This window comes from Sylvia atricapilla, chromosome 1, assembly GCF_009819655.1.
Source record: "Sylvia atricapilla isolate bSylAtr1 chromosome 1, bSylAtr1.pri, whole genome shotgun sequence".
NCBI lineage: Eukaryota > Metazoa > Chordata > Aves > Passeriformes > Sylviidae > Sylvia > Sylvia atricapilla.
In genome coordinates, this window is record NC_089140.1 from 53,032,754 (window position 1) to 53,052,582 (window position 19,829).

Below are 19,829 nucleotides of genomic sequence, written 5' to 3' on the forward strand. Positions count from 1 at the left end.
GCCTCTCCGCCAACCGCATCCCAGCACGCTCAGGCGCAGGCCACCACCCCACCAATCAGCGCGCTCGCTGTGCCTTCGGCTGGGAGGGGGTGCAGCGTCCGCGCCTGCGCAGAGGAGCCGGCGCGGGGAGCGCAGGGGCTGGTGCCAAAATGGCGGAGCGCGGCTACAGCTTCTCCCTCACCACCTTCAGGTGCCGGGGCCGGGGTGGCTGTGCGCTCAGGGGACGGGGCGGGCGGGCTGCCGGGCAAGCGGGAGAACAGCGCACAGCCTGAGCGGAGCGGCCTGCAGGCGGCGGCGAGGCAGGACCGAGGGGGCGCTTTGCAGAGTCATCGGGCCTGCGAGCGCTGGGGGTCAGCGGAAGCTGGCCCTGGATAGGAGTGACGGGCGTGGGCAGAGCGGCGGGGGGCAGGCGCCCGAGGGGGGCACGCAGCTGTCCAGAGGCTTCCTGAAGGGCGGCGGGGAGGGTCATGGGTCCCACCTGGGGTCTGTCGTTGACCTCGGGCCCCATTGCGGGCGCCGCTTGTGTCTCCTCGTTGCTGTGAGACAGAGCTGCTGTAGGACCACGTTAAGGTCTATTTCGACACTGGTAGTGCCGTACAGTGAGTGCTTGGCTTAGCAAACTCGGGATCACCACACACAGACTATAGGTTGGGGAATAATTCTGTGATTCTGAGCTAACTGGAAATGCGTGATGACAGCTGAGCTGTGGTGTCCTGAGAGGTTGCTTCAGAACAAGCTTTGCAGATGTACGAATGAGTGAGGCAGATAAGTTTTAAAATAGTTTCTGTTCCTTCCTGCTACACCTGGCAGTTGCTGCTGTCCTTGCACTTGGTGTTGTCCACAGAATGTAGAATGTCCACTGAATGTAGAATGATGGCATGCACAGAGTGAATACGCTATTGGAATGGTGTCTATTGGGGCGTTGCTCTAATACCTACACTGAAAATTAATTTAGGGTAAAGGAAATTACCTTCCATTCATTTTTTGAAACTATTAAGGTATTCAGACCTATGTTGCATATAGAAAGAAGAAAAACTGAACAGAAGAACCTTTATGCTGCCCATGGCGAAGTGTTCCCTTAATCTCAGAGGAGAGTCACGCTGTGTAATTGCAAAAGGGATCACTAAAGGCTTGGTGCAGTTGAACAAATGAAGCAGTTCACAACCTAAAATGATGAAAAGAATGTTGTTAATGGATGGAAGCAGCCCAATATGCTTGCTCTGCTCAAGTAGATTGAATTCTTTATTAGCTTTCAGAAATGGTTTCCTAAGGGACTTAAAAACTTCTTCTATTTTACAGAAGCACTATGTGGCTGGAATGATTGTTCTGATTTGTTATATTTTGTAGTGGAAAAGCCAGAATTACTACTTTGTCACCCTTATACCCTGTTTCCTCAGCATATAAATGACTATACTGATTGGTTATTGCCTGCTTTGTTTTCTTCATCTAAGCACCGAGTTACATAATATCTCATTTTACTTCTGCAACGATTAAAGCGGCAGTGTCTGAAATACAGCCTAGGGAATAGATGTACTTGCAAAATCACTTGTCCAGTGAATGGCTGTTTCTGGTGTCCTTTTCCCTGGGGATGGAAAATGGACCCCTCTACCCCTCTGCTTCTGAATAAGTTACTTTGTAACTTATTTTGCTTGACACCTGCAGCTCTATTCTGATGATTCCGCATCCATTACCAGGATAATGTGGATTGTTAAAACAAAATGCAGGAATACCTGGGATGGAATGGGAGCTGTTGCTGTCTTGTGTCATTGACCTCGTGTGCTTGTCAGTCAAAAAGCATAGCTGTGTTTTGCTGGTTCCTTTCAGCAGTGAACATCAGTGTCTTTTGGAAACCACACATACAATGTAATTTCAATAGAAACTCATGACACAACCTTAAGATTTTTCCCACTGAATGGAAAATTTTATTTTGCATCTTCTTTTTTAGTCCTTCTGGAAAGCTTGTTCAGATTGAATATGCTTTGGCTGCAGTAGCTGCAGGAGCTCCATCAGTTGGGATTAAAGGTATGTCCTGAAAATACTTTACTGATGGATTTGGGATTTTGACTGTTTTTTAAGAGAACTAAATCAGTTCAGATCATGTACTGGGTCCTTTGTATTGGATTCTTCTTTATCTTTCTGTTATATATTGTGTTACTCTTTCAGTGGATTTTCAGATGTTTTAATAGGTTTAATGTTTCATGGGGTTCTTTTGGGTGATTTTGGAGACATTCAGCTGGTAGAAGTAGATTTTTGGTTTGGGGGGTTGTTTGAGTGTTCCTGTCCTTATATATAGAAATAACACACAAAAAATGTTATGTAGATTGCTCAATTATTATTGTTATACAGAATCTTTGAAATGCGATTATGGGAGCTGTATGGTTATTTTAAAAAAGAAACAATGTGTTTGGTGGGTGTATTCATCAAAGTATCTCTCTTTAACTGGATTGTAAGCTTGAAGAGCTTTAAAAAAGAGAGGAAGAAATTTTTACAGTTTAGTAAGCTTATTCTGTGTTTTGACTGCTAATGTTAGTTTAAGTTTTAAATACTTTTTTGTTCTTTTTCAGCTGCAAATGGAGTGGTGTTGGCAACTGAAAAGAAGCAGAAATCTATTCTGTATGATGAAAGGAGTGTCCACAAAGTAGAACCAATTACCAAACATATAGGTTTAGTGTACAGTGGTATGGGTCCAGATTACAGGTATTAAAACATTTTGTTTGATCACTATTTAGATGCATATTCATACAAGAAGTAACAAGTAGCGATTAGCTGTTTCTTTATAAGTGTATGTCATACTGTATTGCACTGTAAATGACATTCACTTGAAATTTTTCTTAATATGTTCATTAACTTGTCAAATAACCTTGCATCTAAAGAATTAAAGCAGTGTAATTAATTCAACCTTACTTTTACTTTAAATATTTCAGCAATTACTTGGTTGATAAAGATAACTCAGCATGGTCTTGTGTTCTTACGCCGATGTTACACCAGACGTACAACTTCTTAATAGATATTAATTATTATGGGGTTTTAGTTCTAATTGGAATTTTTTTTATATAGTACTTCTGTCTTTGTTTTCAGAGTACTTGTGCATAGAGCACGGAAGCTGGCCCAGCAGTATTACTTGGTTTATCATGAGCCCATTCCAACAGCTCAGCTAGTACAGAGAATTGCTTCTGTGATGCAGGAGTACACGCAGTCTGGGTATGTGCTGGAATTGCAGAGTTGCTTAGAAAGATCGTGTTGTTTAAATGTAATGAGTAACAGCTACCCAGTGATTGGAGTTTTTGTGGAAAACGCAGTTTTTCAGTGGAGAATGTGCACAGAAAGTGTGCCAGCGGGAGGAGCACTGACTGACAGTGGGTGAGAATGGGTTTCCACATCCTGAACACAAACATGTCAATCAAGGCAGGACACTTGGTTTTGTTCTGTTGGTTGACTCACCCTCATTACAGCTCTGGTCTGGGGAGAGGAATACATCCAAAATAATTAGTCACCTTTGACTTTCACTGGATAATTTATTATGTTTTGTTTGCCTGTAGTGGTGTTCGTCCCTTTGGTGTTTCACTGCTCATATGTGGCTGGAATGAAGGGCGGCCATATTTATTTCAGTCGGATCCATCTGTAAGTATCTTACACTTGTAAGTTCTGCTACTCTGATAAAACACGTGAAACTTTGCATGTGCTCATGAAACACTTTCTGTAATGAGAACAATAATACAGAGCTAGAATGAAAGATAACTTCAGAAGTCAAAATGGGTCATTTCAGTAGGTGCTAGGAGCAAGCCTGCCTCATTCTCTGCTTACATGTTCCTGTACTGCTTGAGGGATGGCAGCTGTGCGTGAAGGAGATCATCCCTTTTAATGCTTTCCCACCTAGCTGATCATGGCAGCAAAAATGGTATTCTGCAACAGCTACTAGGAAAAAAGAACTGGACTGTTCATACTGCTCCAGACTGGATGGAAGTTAAGCCAAAACATTTTGCATTGTGAAATGTAATGCACGTGCTTTGGTATTTAATGACAGTGGTTAATATAAATGAGTTTGTTGCTGGGGTTTGCACTGCACTGCAGAAAACCTGCCCTTTGATGCACGTGTGGGTGCAGTGCTTTAGGTGAAGAAATAAGGTCATTGTAGTGATCATTGCAGCTTCCAGTGGTTTGGATTACCTGATGCTCCAGTGTAAAAAGCAAAATGCAGATGCCCTGTTTAAGGCAATTTGATTGACGCATAGAACTGCTCATGGTCTTCATGCCAGAGGAGGGAATAGAAGCAATGACTAAATACCTTGGTAGTAGTGAACATAAATCAAATGGCTGATTTGCTGCAAGTCACTTACATTACATTATCTTCAAAAAGAAGAATATGTGGGGTGAGCCTTAGTAAGGATTTGAGTGTACACGTTCCCAAAGGCAAATGTCCTATTTGGGTTTAAGGAATCCCAAATCAAAACTATGCTAATGACTTACTAAGTGCATCTTTCAAATTAGCGTGAGGATGAAAATAGGTGGGGCCCAATACACATTTTGTATAGTTTCACAGCATACATTCTCATATAAAATTAGTTTCAGTGTGATCCAAATTTGTCTCCTGTAATCTCTGAACACTCGGTATTTTCATAATTGCTTCTGTAGTTCCTTACTAAGTAATTGAATACATAGTGTTTCACTAAGTTACACAAAACAATTCAATCAATAGATTGTTGCTTTTACAGGGAGCTTATTTTGCCTGGAAAGCAACAGCAATGGGAAAAAACTACGTCAATGGGAAAACATTTCTTGAGAAAAGGTAATATATTTAATACTTCTCTGAAAGGATACTATGTTCTGTTCAGGTTCCATATATATAAAATAGCCAGATTTTAAGAAATGCACACTTCTTAAATTGTAAGAACAAATTTTTAAAATATTTTTATACTTAAGGTCAGATGCTTCCAGTGTACTTGTTTACAAGTGCACAGGAAGTTTGATTTCTTTAAACTCCCAACTTTTGTGTTTATGTAGAATTACTTGAGTGCAATAAACATGTTCAGCATATTTGCAGCAATGGTATATACAGTGTCAGTAGGAAAAGTAGGGTTTGTTTTTTTTTTTAAACAAAAAATAACTTTGACTATTAATGCTACTATTTTTACAAATAATATTTGTATGAGAAACAGATTTTAGTAGTTTTGGGGATTTTAGAGACTCCAGGATTTAAAATTTGTAAAGGTTTTTGTCCTATGCTGAAATAAATGAATGTCTATTTACAGGTACAATGAAGATTTGGAGCTTGAAGATGCCATTCATACAGCTATCTTAACACTAAAGGTTAGCTTAACACTAAAGGTTATCTAAGAAAGAAGTTTCTTATGTCTTCACTGATATGATTCACTGAAGTGTATTTTTTTTAATAGGAGAGCTTTGAAGGGCAAATGACAGAAGACAACATTGAAGTTGGCATCTGTAATGAAGCTGGTTTTAGGAGGCTCACTCCAACTGAGGTTAAGGACTACTTGGCTGCAATAGCCTAGTAGAAACCGAGGTAGACTGTGTGGTTCACACAAAGGTCTTTTTAATTTTGGCTACTTAAATGTTTTTCTTTGCAGTTTTTGCATACTTATTTCTACATGGTTTGTCTGAGAGATTTTTTAAACATCATGGGTGCAAATACAACGGTCCTTGATATTGTAATAAATGGAATCTTGTTCAAGATAATTCTTTCCCTTGATACGCAAAATACTGTACAAAATGTAAAGTTATAGTGACAGCTTGAAAAAGGCTAAAGAATAAAATCAAAGGCCATTGTTTTGGGGGAAGGTGTCTGTGTGTCTTTTCAATCCTAGCTTGTTTATCTACATGAAACTTAGATTTCAGTATCCTTATTGTTTAGGAAACTATTTCTCACATACAGCCACGATGAATTTGCATTCAGTCTTCTTTTAGAAAAATTAAATGTCGAGTAAGAGGATAAATTTTTACTTTGGAATATCGTTTAAATGTTAATTAATCTCCAGAAATAGTTTTTTTGTAGTGAAAAAGATCATGTACTTTCACAAAGGGGCAGGAAAGTCTTCCATTTCAGGTGTTTACTGTGATCTGATTGAGCCCTCTCTGCTTTTGACCCTCATGGTCTTTGTGTCACAAGAACTTGTTTTACTTGAGTTATTTTCTTGGCCCTAGAAATTGTACTTTTTCAATCTTGAAATACTGTTAGGAAAAATAGAAGTAGTAACTCTTACTGAAAACAATGCCTTTATCACCATCAATAAAAATCAATGGGATTTACAAAAGAGAGTATGTAATGTAATTACTTTATCCCTTGAATTGTGCTAAAGTTTTTCCAACCTGCAAGATAATTCTAAAGATGTAACGAAAGGAACATTTAATTTGTGCACCATAACTTTTACATATACCATTGTGTGGATATATCAATACATTTGTTATATGCATAGAGTCGTTCAAGTCATAAAACCCTGCGTTTACCACAAAAGAAACTGGATAAATATACTTTTTTTTTTCAGCAGAAATAATTTGGTCTGCAGCCATTTAAGTTACTGTTTTCAGATTTTATGTTTTTTAAAGTGGTAGCTGGGCCTGTCTGCTTGTATATAAGTCTAAGGATGTAGGGGAGCAGCCTTGTAGGTCCCACATCAGCCAGCCATAACTAATGAAGAAAATACAGAATATGAGTACAAAGCAGTGTATAAGCTGATTGACCTGTGCTTTCCAATGTCTGTCTTTTGATGGTTTATGTCATCATCAGGTGAATAAGAACTTCTGAGGCATGCCATAAATGAAGTTTTATTTCCTAATGTCAGAAATAAAAGCTATGTCCAAATGGTTCATTAAGAGTTCCGCCAGATTGCTTTTTGAGTATTTTGCTCTGAAAACCAGGCCATATTCTTAATTCTTATTCTAGAATGAGAAAATAAAAACCTCAGATCTGAAATAGAAAGCTTTATATTGCTGCATCTTCGATTTAGAATATTTATGCACATTGAATTTTTTAATGCTGTATAAATATTCAAGAGTTTTCTACATGCAAAAAATGTGTGTAGGTACTTCAGAAATTGACTGCAGTGGTTCAGTTGTCTCTACTACTAGAAACAGTTGATGAGCAAAGAACACCCTCTGAAAGGTAGTTGAAACCAAAGCAAGTTTCAAACCATGGTAAACTGCTACTTGTTTTGTGTTAGAGGATATGAGTAAATCTCTATCGTCTACTGCCAGTGGTTTTCACTTCAAATGAGCCAAGCTGGTGACTGTTTCTCCACCGTTAAGAACTGAGTCCCAAAGCTCCCTGCTAGTACTTAAACACTGCAGTGAATCAGAGTCCACGGCACTTTGTGTAATTTGGAAACAATGTGCATGATATTCTGAATTCAGGCTTTACTTAGAATATTAGGTAATTTCCTTAGTGGTAGTCAGATAGACCTTGATATTACGCTCTTCTGAGGTCAGGGGAAGGTGGTGTGGTTTTAAATGCGGGGTTCTTTTTTAAACTGCATGTCTAGAATAGTAGCTAAATTTTATCTACTATTTAAAGGGAAATCTGTAAACTGCAGAGAACTAAGTAACATATTTTCCATTTAAAATCTTTAAAATTTAAGGAAATAGTATTTTTAACTTTAAGATGTATTTCTTAAGTAAAATCACTTCAGGAGTGAGCGATACTAGTGCAGTGGTCCACCAAATTATATAGTGATTGTGGTAATTTTCAAGAAGTGCACTGTTTAGTTCCATGAGATTAGCTTTTTTTTTCTATTTTGTAGAAACTGCATAAAGGGGTCAAGGTGCAGTAAGATAAACACTGTTTCTTTGTGAGAAATTACAAACTGCAAGCTTGTTCCTACTAATGCAGTCATCTGAAGGAGGAAAGAGACACTTGTCACTTGAAGCATGTAACGTTGATTTGTTTGTCCTGAAAGAAGATCTGCACCAAGCTCCTCAGAATCGTGTAACACTTAGGAGAGTTGGGCTTTATTTAACAAGTGAGATTGGGATCTGAGAACAGTAACTTCATTTAATGAAGTTATTACTTTAAGTCACAGAATGGGTCAGGTTGATATCTGGTCCAACCTCCCTGCTCAAGCAGGATCATCTTAGAGCAGATGGCACAGGATTCTGTTTAAATGGTTCTTGAGTAGTTCCAGTGAGGGAGACTCTACAGCCTCTCCAGGCAGCTTGTTCTAGTGTGCTGTCACCTACAGTAAAGGACATACAGATACAGAAAGCCCCTTTCAACTGGCTTTGGCTTACTATTGCTTTCCAGATCTTGTGAAATCATTCAGACAAGTAGAGATCATCTCTCCCTCCAAGAACCAGCACTCAGAAGCCAAGTCTCCCCCACACTCTAATGGAGTATTGCTGCACAGAGAGGAATGGGACCACAGCTCTGTCTGCTGCATGGAGGCAGGCAGCAGCTGGGGGCAAATATTGGGGACGCTTGCTCGCATATTCACACAACAGTTTAGTACAGCCCATTTTCGTTGTCCAAATGTAATAGACCCAGCATGCACAAGTCCAACATGTGTGGAGCCCAGGCTGTTACTTCTCCAATGAAGATTAGAGTCCGAGGCTACCTTGTCTCTGCCTATCTGTTCCCATTACTCTGTGCTGTCGCAGCCTCACATTGAATATTGTGTGCTGTGTTGGGCACCACACCGTAAGGAAGATACAAAGCCACTAGAGAACGTCCAAAGGCGAGGGGGGGCAACAAAGATGGTGAAGGGCCTTGAGGGGAAGCTGCATGAGGAGCAGCTGAGGTCACTTGGTCTATTCAGCCTGAAGGAGACTGAGGGGAGACCTCATTGCAGTTACAACTTCCTCATGAAGGGAAGAGGAGGGGCAGACATTGATCTCTTCTCTGTGGTGACCCGTGGACAGGCCTGAGGGACTGGCCTAGAGCTGTGTCAGGGGGGGTTTAGGTTGGATAGTGGAAAAAAGTTCTTCACACGGAGGGTGGTTGGGCACTGGAACAGGCTCCCCAGCACCAAGCCTGACACAGTTCAAGTGGTTTTTAGACAACGCTCTCGGGCACACGGTGCGACCCTTGGGGCTGTTCTGGGTAGGGCCAGTAGTTGGACGCATCGATCCTTGTGAGTTCGTTCCAACTCAGAATATTCTGAGATTGCGGGCGACCTGATGTAATGCATTTCGCCCTTGGAGGGTTTCCGCGGCGCCCCGCGGGCACGCCGGGCAGCAGAGGCCGGCCGGGCGGGCAGGGCCGGCGGAGCAGGCGGGGGTGCGGCTGTCCCCGCCCGGCGGCCCGGGGGAGGTGCCGAGCTGGGCCGAGCCGCGACACGCCACGGCGGCCCCGGGCGAGGGCTGCGGCCGCCGCGCTGCGAGTGCGGGCTTCGGGGGCCGGTGGAAGGGAACGGGGCCGGGAGCCCCGCAGAGGTGAGGCGGGCCCGAGCACATCACGTCCCGGCAGAGGCTGCGGGACGGGGAGAACAGCAGGGACAAGGGCCGGCGTCCGGCCCCACCCGCTCCGCCGCGGCCATCGTGTGGGCGGAGGGCGAGGCCGGGTGGCGGGGAGCCGGGCTGAGGCGAGCGCTGAGGGCGCCGTGCCCTGAGCCGAGATGGCGGCGCGGCCCGCCCGGCGAACACGTGATGGCGGAGCGGCGAGAGGAGCGGCCGGGCCCGGGATCCCGCCCCAGGGGAGAGCGGCCCCGGCCCGAGGAGGGCCTGTGGCCTCGTCCTTCATAGATAGTGGCGCCAGCTGTGCTGAAAAAGTAGTTGCGTCTGTGGTTTTATTGTCGCTGCAACCCTTGATTTACGCTCTGTCTTGAAGCACTCGTGTGTGTGTAGGAGTTGTAGCTGCTGTGAGGAGAGGTGCCCAGTTGCTAATGGTGAGGTTTTACTCATTCCATTACATGCAAGGATAAGCTTGTGGCAGTGGCAAAGACTTCAAGGGGGAAAGGCTGATTTTTCTGGCCTTCTGGGACCGTGAGGAGAGTAAGTCGTGTCAGAGGCATCAGGATTCTTGGCCGTGAAGAATAAGGAGATGTTGCTGATGCTGGATGTGAACCAGGCCAGTAGCAGTTGATGCTGGCCGTGTTTCCACTTGGACATAGAGCTGGGGAGGTTCCCACTGTTTGAAGGCAGGCCACTGAGTTGCCCTGGCAGAGCTTGTTGTAGGACCACGCTGTGTCCTGTTGCTCCTTTTCAGTTGGAGTTTTATTTATCTTGTCCTTCAATACCAATTTACTTCAACATGCAGGTTAGGTAAGATTTACAGGAAGAATTAGTGTTTCTGCTTGTAGTCAGGAGTCAAAATTCATTAATTTCACTATTCATAGTGGTTACTGTCTTAAATACGCTGTTGTTTGGTGTAGTATGAATCCTACATTTTCAAAGATAGCACATATTCACTAAAGAAATTCCTATCATACTTTCCTCTAGAAAGGTCTACTAAAGTAATACAGACGTGAAAAAACAGATTTATTGGAACCCAGTAAATCTCTTAGTAGAATTAGAAAACATAGCAATTTTTAGCATAGGGTTTCTCCTGTCACTAGAATTATGAATCATAGTCTGTCATGAAGCTGTGTAATAGAAACATACATTGGTTTGAGTTGGAAAGGGCATTAAAGATCATCTAGTTCCACCTCCCTGCTGTGAGCTGGGATACCTTTTACTGTGGTGCCTTTTACTAGACCAGGTTGCTCCAAGCCTGTCTTGGTTTGAAAGATAGGTATCTGCTAGGGAGGGGCAGGGCCCCCCTTCAAAATGGAGAATTCAAATCCCCTCCCTCCAAATTATTATAATTTAGAAAATTAAAGGGCCTTTCAGGCAGAGGTATGGGGATAGGAATAACAGTTCTTTACTAGTGTGTATAACAAGGCAAACAAACAATAACAACTATAGCATTAATAGTAAATGAATCCAGGGACCTTGAGGGGCTTTGTTTCACAAAGCCAGGGGCAGTTTGGTCTTTTGGGACTCCAGCTGGAATGGTGCATAGTCCCAGGCTGGTGGCTGGTGGAAACATCAGGCTGTCCCTGGCAGGCAGGGCAGGGGGTGCAGGGTCACACTGTAGCAACCTCAGCACAGGAACAGATGATGGCAGATTTCCCAGGACTGGACTTCCTGGTGACAGTGGACTCCTCAGGCAGCAGCCTCACTGTTCTCTCTCCAATGCCAAGAGCAAGAGAGAGCAACTGCCCCCAGCCCTCTGCTTTTACCTGCCCCAAAACTCCTGTGATCTTCCCCCTTCTGACTTTTGGCCACCTCTTTGTTTTGGTCAAGCATCCATAAGCTTGTAAGTACTTGGTCTTCTAGCAACTTATGGGGAAAATTTCTGTAAGTAAAAAAGGAACAAACCTAACCCCCAACAAAGCCCCATCCAACTTGACTGTGACCTTGACCACTTCAGAAATGAAGCATCCCCAGCTTATCTGGGCAACCTGTCCTAGTGCTTCACCACCCTCTGAAGGGTTCATGCGCTGAGTTGAATAGTGCAGGTTGAAAGCTAAGTATGTGTAAACATGGTGGGTAGCTTTTAATTTTAATGGTAAGCGTGATGAGAGGGAGAGGCAAGATTTGCTTATGGCATTAACTGTATTTCTAATTTTGCTCTGGGTGGCAGCTTTTGCAAATGAGCTGTGAGAGTTAACATCCCTCTTAGTGACTGGTTGAGCGAAGGTCTCTTACACGGTAGGTGGGGGGAAACCACAAGCCTGCAAGGTCTGTGTAGACTTGAGTGCTGCCTAGCTGAGAATTGGGGTCTTCTGAGGCTGTAGGTTGGATCTCTAAAGGTGAAGGAAAGGAATTGAACTCATCCCCAGGACTTTGTGTTGAAGTTCCAGTTGCTTGTGCTTTACAATAGCTGTTGCACTTAAGTCTACTGCAAAGCTGGAGCGTATACTGTTAGAAAGAGCTCTTTTGACTGTCTTTACTCTTGGCCATGCAATAACGTCCTTCTTCTTTGTTCTCATTTGACAGGAATAATGTTTCCAGCATGTCTGTGCAGTCGCTGCTTTGTGAAAGAATTGCTGTTGCCAAAGACTTGATTAAGAGAGCGGAAGCCCTTTCCAAGTCCCAGAAAAGGAGAATAGAAGGTGGGGCAAAGCTATGTAGCAAACTGAAGGCTGAGCTTAATTTCTTACACAAGGTGGAGGCAGGGAAGGTGGCCATTAAAGAATCCCATCTGCAGAGTACAAACCTTACCCACCTCCAAGCTATTATTCAGTCAGCAGAGAACCTGGAGGATGTTGTCAGTGTCCTCCATGTCTTTGCTTATGAAGACAAGTTTGGAGATAAACAGACGCTGGTGGTAGATGTTGTTGCAAACAGAGGTCACACGTGGGTGAAGGCCATCGGTCGTAAAGCTGAGGCCCTGCATAATATCTGGCTTGGAAGAGGCCAGTATGGTGACAAAAGTGTCATTGAGCAGGCGGAGGACTTCCTGCAAGCAAGCTGTCAGCAGCCAGTGGAGTACAGCAATCCCCACATCATCTTTGCATTCTACAACAGCGTGTCCAGTCCTATGGCAGAGAGACTCAAGGAGATGGGAATATCTGTGAGAGGAGACATTGTTGCTGTGAACTCACTGGTAGAGCCATCTGCAGAAAATGAGCATCTTAACAGCAGTGAATCAGATGAAGAAGGCCCTGAACTCCTGCAAGTGACCAGAGTAGACCGGGAGAATTTAGTGGCCAGCATTGCTTTCCCTACCCAGATCAAAGTAAACATCTGCAATAGAGTTAATTTGGACATCACTACCTTAATAACCTACGTCTCTGCGCTGAGCTATGGTGGCTGCTACTTTGTCTTCAAAGAAAAAGTGCTGACGGAGCAAGCAGCCCAAGAAAGAAGGGAGAGAGTCCTGCCTCAGCTGAAGGAGTTCATGGAGGGAAAAGAGCTCTTTGCCTGTGAATCTGCTGTCAGAGATTTTCAGTCCATCTTGGAAACACTGGGAGGACCTGGGGAGAAAAGGCGAGCTGCGTTGCTTGTTGAAAAAATTAATGTGGTGCCAGATCAGCCCTCTGACCGTGCCTTAGGACTAGTGGCTAGTTCAAAAATCAATAGCCGCTCTCTAGCCATTTTTGGGACAGGAGACACTTTAAAAGCCATCACCATGACGGCAAATAGTGGGTTTGTGAGGGCTGCAGCAAACCAAGGTGTCAGGTTCAGTGTTTTTGTCCATCAGCCACGAGCACTGACAGAAAGCAAAGAATCTTTTGCCACACCTCTGCCAAAGCACTGCCTATCTGATAATGGAGTATAAGTCATTAAATGAGTTAGTAATGGAAATACTGCAGGTACTGCAGTGGAGGCTTTTGGGGAAACAGAAGAATCGTAGCAATACAGTTTTGGGTATGTATCAATGTTGACAGCAACTAGCAGTGGAAGAGCTCCTCAAGGGATTTGTAATATCTTTACTCTTTCCTTGAGGTTATTTTTTGTCCAGCTGACCATTAATTTATTCACTAAAGAATAAGAATTCAATGTGAATTGTTAACTGGCTTACAATGTATTAATTATATCCGTCCCCATTAAAAAGTTGAGTTAAAACACAGTTACTGAGGTGCCCTTGTTATTTTTGTCCTCTTCAAAGAGGTAAAATTCATCGTCTTAGATGAACTTTTGACTTGACCTCCATGGAACTTAAATCTTTCTTTCTCCTATTCTATTCAAGCTTATTTTGGTTGATTCAGATGGAGCCTGTGCAGAGACCTGTGCCTTTTTGGGAATGTGAAGATATGTAGCCATGAATAAAAACCAACTTAAGCCTTCCTTTTCTTACTGAAAGGAACCTCTATATGTATACCATGGTTCAACTGAATTGAGCAACAGTTTGAAGATTCTTGGAAAAATCAGTTGAAATTGGGAGCTTAGTTGCATTAATACGTTGTGGCTCTTGGACTAAATGGGACAGCCAGTGGTAGCTGGACCAAGGAGGCACATCCACTTCACTTTTCTCTTAGCCTTTGTCCAAAAGCAAAGTTTTGCTGGTTGTGAAGTCCACCTCAAAGCTTCAGATAGCAGAATCTTAAACTGAGCCAGCACCCAAGTAGTTTTTGATATTAGTGTGCTCTTTGCTGAACTTATTAGTGGACTCATGCTGAGCTTGATTCTGGCTTTGTTGCATGTGGATTACCTGAAACAATGCCTCAGTGAGGTCCTTCAGTGTTGGAGTGGTGGAGAAGATTTGCAGGGTGTGTTCTTAAATCCTAGTTTAATCTGTAGTAGAGAGAAGCCTTTTCACTTGCAGTATAATTACTCTTTTTATTCAAAATGTAGAATAAACAACTATTTCTTCTGTTGTATTTTTTTTCTTTTTCTTTGCCCAGGAGAGATTTGCTATGTAGGAGTCTTTATCTGGTTTTTTTTTTTTTTTTTTTTTTTTTTTTTTTTTTTTCCTGAATGCTGTAATGACAGCACTTGCTGTTTGATATTAATTCTCATCAGTTTCCTAGTGGAAAATTTTGAGATGCCAGAGTGAAGCTCTGAGCCCCAAGTTACACATTTTTACCAGGTCAGTGAAAGAGATGCCCACTGAATATTTTATAGGCTGTTGTTCAACACAATTGCATTATTATGCGGCTTAATAGTTTAGGCAAATAACTCTTGCCACTCCACTCTAAATTTCTTCACACAGTACAACGTATCTGCAGTGCTGCCCTTAGCCATAGGCTCAAACCATTTCTTTCTGGTCCCCAGCAGTGATGCAAAGATACTGAAATGCCAGAAAGACCACCCTTCTTCAACTGAGTGAGATGAACTCCCAAGGGGCAGAAGTGTACTTCTTGTTGATGGGATTCTTGGTCTCTTTTTACTATGCCTGTAGTGTAAAATGTTCGGAGTTGTCACCAGTAACCATGTGCTGCGTAGTTTTACCTGAAGCTTTTAGCAGTGTGGAGGGCAGTCTGCTCTCTGTGCTCCCCATTTTCTGTGTGTCCCTGAGGAACTGGATTTTGCGTTCTGCTGCTTCACCTTACAGTGTACTACCTGCCAGTTTCTCAGTTCCTCCTTGGTGAGTTCTAACAAAACATACACAGTCTAACACAGTGTAAGGAAACCTCATGGCAGGATTCATCCCCCACTGTATCCATTAATTTTCTTGAAAGTTCTTTTGAAGGGAAGGGAGGACCAACACAATGAAACAATAATTTGTTGTCTGTGCTGCAGAAATGCAAGTCTACCTTAGTAGTTAACAGTGGAAGCTTCACCATGCAAGAGCTTAGAGAGGTAGTAATCTATCATGGTGTGATGGATTTACCAGACAAAACCAGAGAGGTCTGTGAAGTGTTAAAAGCAGCTGGATGGAAAGTACCTTCCATTTCTGCCATGAGCGCTCTTACTCTGGACACCTGTGTGATGTCTTTCCTCTGCAGTAGGTGTGGGAATAGGGTTTGGGGAAGAAAAAAAGAACTGTGTGTTTCAAAACTGAGTTTCCGTTTTGCATCACATGTCCTGAAAAAGGGTACAGGAAACTTCCTAGTTAATAATTATAAATTATAACCTGGGAGAGAGGGGTTCATTTTGTCTGCAGCTTAGAGCTGTAAGAGTGAGGTTCCAAAAGACAGCTTACTATTTCATAGATGCACTAAATATTAAGGGGTTGGAATGGACCTTAAAGATCATCTAGAACCAACCTGCCTGCCATGGGCAGGGACACTTCCACTAGACCAGGTTGCTGAAGGCTTTATCCAGCCTGGCCTTAAACACTGCCAGGGATGGGGCATCTACAGCCTCCCTGGGCAGTCTGTTCCGGTGTTTCACCACACTTACAGTAAAAAAATCCTTTGTAGCATTTAACCTGAATTTTCCCTCTTTCAGTGTGTATCCATTCATTACTCCTTGTCCTGTCATTGCAGTTCCTGATGAAGAGTCTCTCTCCAGCTTCCCTGTAGGTCCCTTTCAGACACCGGAAGGTTGCTGAGGTCTCCACACAATCTTCTCTTCTCCAGGCTGAGTAGCTCAACTTTTTCAGCCTGTGTTCATAGGGGAGGTGCTCTAGTTCTTTTACCAGTTTGTGGCCTCCTCTGGACTTGCTCCAACAGTTCCTTATCCTTTTTATGTTGGAGATACCAGAACTGTGCACAGTACTCTGGGTGGGGTCTCCCATGAGCAGAGTAGAGGCGCAGAATCACCCTTTTTGACCCTCTGGCCATGCTCCTTATAATATAGCCCAGAATTTGATTGGCTTTCTGGGCTGCGAGCACACAGCTGGCTTGTGGAGTTTTTCATCACTTGTCACCTGTCCACCAACACTGTAGTCCTGTCATGGAAGGTCAGCAGATTTGTCAGGCATGATTTCCCCCTTGTGATACCATTTTGGCTGTTACCAGTGAACTCTTTGTTGGCCAGGTACTTTAGCATAGTTTCCAGTAGAAACTACTCTGTGACCTTGCCTGGCACAGAAGTGAAGCTGACTAGTCAGTAGTTGCCCATGTCTTCCACTTTCCCCTTTTTAAAAATGGGGGTTACATTTCCCTTTTTCCCATCATCAGGGACTTAACCTGACTGCCATGGTTTTTCTGAAATGATGAGTAGAGGCTCAGCAACTTTGTCTGCCAGGTCCCTCGGGACCCATGGATGAGTCTCATTGGGTCCCATGGATTTGTGCACGTTCTCAAACCTGAGATGGTCTCAAACCTGATCCTCTCCTACAGTCAGCTCAGGGTCTTCATCCTCCCAGTCCCTTTATTGATTTGGGTGGTGTGACTGGAGCCATTGAAGACTGAGGCATAGAAGTCACTGAGAACCCCAGCCTCCTCTTCGTCCAGCACAGTCAGGTCTCCATTTTCCTTCTGGAAAGGGCCCACGTTAGCCCAGTCCTTCTGTTGGTTGCAGTGTATCTATAGAAGCCTTTCCTGTTATCCTAAATATCCCTGGCCAGATGCAGTTATAACTGGGCCTTGGCATTTCTAACCTTGTCCCTAGCTTCCCATACAATTACCCTGCTCTTTTCAGGCCCTTCTGTCCTTGTGTCCATTTCCTGGAAGCTTTTTTTCGCTTTTTCACAGTAGCTCCTTATCCATAGAAGCCTCCTGGCATTTTTGCTCAATCTCCTCCTTATCGGAATACCTTGCTTTTGAGCTTGGAGGAGGTGATCCTTGAAATTCAGCCAGCATTCTTGAACCCCTCTGCCTTCCATAGGCAGGGCTCTATCCAATGGGACTCTACCAAATAGGTACTTGGAGAGGCCAAAGTCTGCACTTTTGAATTCCAGGCTCGTGAGCCTGCATTGTGCCCTCCTCACTGTCCTCAGGATCATCAACACCCACTCCTGGTCACTGCAGCCAAGGCTGCCTTGAAGCACTGCATTCCCCACCAGCTCTGCCCTCTTGGTGGGCACAGGGTCAAGTAAAGCCACCAAAGATACTTATTTCCTTCTTTATCAAATGGATCCTATCATCCCCCAGTAAACCAGGCTTGGCAAAGCAAGTCCTGTGAGTCTGAGTAACCAAAACCCTGGCTAGGGTACCATTTCTCTAGCCATTTGTTGACCCACCAGATGTGTCTGTATATTTGAAGTCCCTCTCCTTTGACCTGGAGGATTGATGAAAAAACTTCTTGAACTCCAGGGCCCTTTACTATCTCTCCCAAAGCTCCTTAGTCCCTCTTAATGCTTCCCAGACTGGTGCCAGCTGGATCACTGACTCCCACATGGAATACTAATATGGGTAATAGTCTGTATTTAAGTAGACTTGGGAGCTTCTCAGTAATGTCCCAGATCCAGGCTCCTGGAAGGATGCACACCTCCTTTGAGAGTAGGTCAGGCTGACAGATGAGTGCCTCTGTACCTTATTAAGTGGAATCACTCACTCCTATCACCTGCCACCTTTTCTTTGTTGAACTAGTTTTTAATTTCTTTATTTGTGGAGCAGGTTGGGCAGCTCCAATTATCTCCTGCTCTCTGAGGTCCATCTGGGCCGTGGAGTTCCTTTTCCCAATGGCTTTTAACTGAGTTGACGGCATAATTTATTCCTCTTCTGGTTTGATGGGTGATGACTCACTCCCTTAGTTTTCTGCTCTGCCTTTGCACCCTGACCATTCAAACAGCCCCTTGTGCTCCCTGGAGCTGTTTAAATCTCCCTCGGCTGCTCCTGGCAGTGCCTCCTCCTTGCCAGTGATTTTTCACTGATTAATCTGTTTTACAGTATTACAGGATATAGTCAAAGCTAGGTGCATGGTAACAGTGCACTTATGCATGGTAATTCATTATGGCCTTTCAATCCTTTGCATTAAAGTTAATATGCTCACAGCCTTTATATCTAAACACACTTCTTTAGAAGTGTGTTTTCATCATTTTCCTTGCTGTATTGCATTCAGCAATCTTGAATATCCTCTTGGGCACCTTCCAAAAAAGTTTCTCCAAGCCAGTGGTGGGAGGGCAGTGGCCTGCATTTTAACATGGTGGGTGACCCAGAGCAAGCAGTAAAAAGCAAGTGACCTCTATATTCCTGGGAACAGAAGTGGGTGAGTTCTATTTGCAGTATTCCTTCACAGCTGCTGCTACAGAGCTGGCAGACTTGTTTTGCAGTGATACTTCAGTGTGAGCAGTTAAGTGCGACTGTTTAAAAGCCTCTGTATGTGGAGCCATCGTGTGGTGATTTTCTTCATTACCAGTCCTTTTTGAGAAACTCGGTATTTGTTACTGAATCAATTTTCTTTCTTTTACTAATTTCTGCCAGTCATATAGGCAATATTTTAGGAATATTGAACTCTTTCTACATGCCCCTGGGCAACTTGAGGGTTTTAATGTTATTGTCTATCTCCCTGTTGCATCTTGGAGTGAAAAACTCAGAATATGGATGTTCTTTTTTTTTTTTTTTTTTTTTTCCCACCCTTTTTTTGCTTATCAGTCAAACAGAAGTGTATTATTGTCAGACTCTAAAATTGTTTTATAAGATGAAATAATTCTGCCTTGGAAACAAAATGGGGTTTGATTGTAATATTTGGTGGCTTTTATATTGCCTTTGAATATATTGCTGATCTGCTCATATAAACCAGTGTTCTGGTTTGGTGAATTTAGGTATCTTTTACTTAATGTCACCAATAGGGGACTAGATGTTGAACTTCCCTTATTTATGACTTTGCAAATGAGACATTAGAAGATGGAAAATTATATTTGAAATTAGTTTAAATCAATGGAAGTTCAAGACTGCTTTTCCTTTCTTCCAACGTCACACAACTGATTTGTCTACACTACACTAGGCACTAGAAGATATGGACATGTCTCACTTTCTGCTATGGATTTTGAGGGATTTTTGTTTAGTGGAAGTTTTCAGCATTAAGTTTCTTGGGAAAGATGGAATCCTAAATTCTTTTAGGGAATGCTTTTATTCTGACGCTTCTAACTTATTTTAGATTATTTCTGTGTGGTTTCTAAGGAAAGCCAACATCTCTGTTCTGTGCAGCACTCAGCCTGCTCTCTTTGCTCCAAAATTAAGACTATCAAATGAAGAATGCTCCAATTGATGCCAGGCAGTAGGAAGCATTTGGATATTATATGAGAAATAAATCAGTAAGTTAAGTTTTTAGTACATTCATGTTTCTGTGTATGTTCTTTACTTGCTGTTGTTCTGGCTGAAAAAACCTGTAGATCAATAATTTATTGTACCTGCAAGCCATGAAAACACTCAGAGATATTTTTTGCATGTTTGTAGTCACAGCTGTTTAAAAGTTAATGGGCAAAATAGTGGTTGGTATTTCAAACTGCTCCTGTCATCTGAGGGTACCTTCAGCAGATGTAAAGCATTCTGCTGAAGTCAGCTGGAGACTATCTGAAAATCCTTTCACAACTCTGCTTCTAATTCCTGCAAACTTAAAGTAGGCTTGGTCAAAACAGAAATAAAATAAGGAAACACAAGAATCAGTTGTTTGAAATATATTTG

The 19,829-nt window shown here is 43.0% G+C and overlaps 2 protein-coding genes across 2 annotated transcripts; both read left to right on the top strand.

Moving 5' to 3' along the window:
- Window positions 1-70: 70 nt before the first annotated feature.
- Window positions 71-5,795, top strand: PSMA2 (proteasome 20S subunit alpha 2). Its single transcript, XM_066322838.1, has 8 exons — window positions 71-190; window positions 1,946-2,022; window positions 2,565-2,697; window positions 3,079-3,201; window positions 3,540-3,621; window positions 4,713-4,786; window positions 5,250-5,307; window positions 5,394-5,795. Exons 1-8 carry the CDS (start codon window positions 150-152, stop codon window positions 5,508-5,510), a joined length of 705 nt encoding a protein of 234 aa, XP_066178935.1. The 5' UTR covers window positions 71-149; the 3' UTR covers window positions 5,511-5,795.
- Window positions 5,796-9,349: 3,554 nt separating this feature from the next.
- Window positions 9,350-14,252, top strand: C1H7orf25 (chromosome 1 C7orf25 homolog). The gene is made up of 2 exons (XM_066322804.1): window positions 9,350-9,378; window positions 11,926-14,252. The coding sequence occupies exon 2, from the start codon at window positions 11,942-11,944 to the stop codon at window positions 13,208-13,210; it is 1,269 nt and encodes a 422-aa protein (XP_066178901.1). The 5' UTR covers window positions 9,350-9,378; window positions 11,926-11,941; the 3' UTR covers window positions 13,211-14,252.
- The last annotated feature ends 5,577 nt before the right edge of the window (window positions 14,253-19,829 follow it).

Bases quoted from the DNA above. Each gene is read 5' to 3' on its own strand.
- PSMA2 (XM_066322838.1), top strand. From the start codon at position 150: ATGGCGGAGCGCGGCTACAGCTTCTCCCTCACCACCTTCAG. The intron at 4,787-5,249 runs GTAATATATTTA...GTCTATTTACAG, and splicing joins AAAACATTTCTTGAGAAAAG to GTACAATGAAGATTTGGAGC. The intron at 5,308-5,393 runs GTTAGCTTAACA...TTTTTTTAATAG, and splicing joins CAGCTATCTTAACACTAAAG to GAGAGCTTTGAAGGGCAAAT.
- C1H7orf25 (XM_066322804.1), top strand. From the start codon at position 11,942: ATGTCTGTGCAGTCGCTGCTTTGTGAAAGAATTGCTGTTGCCAAAGAC.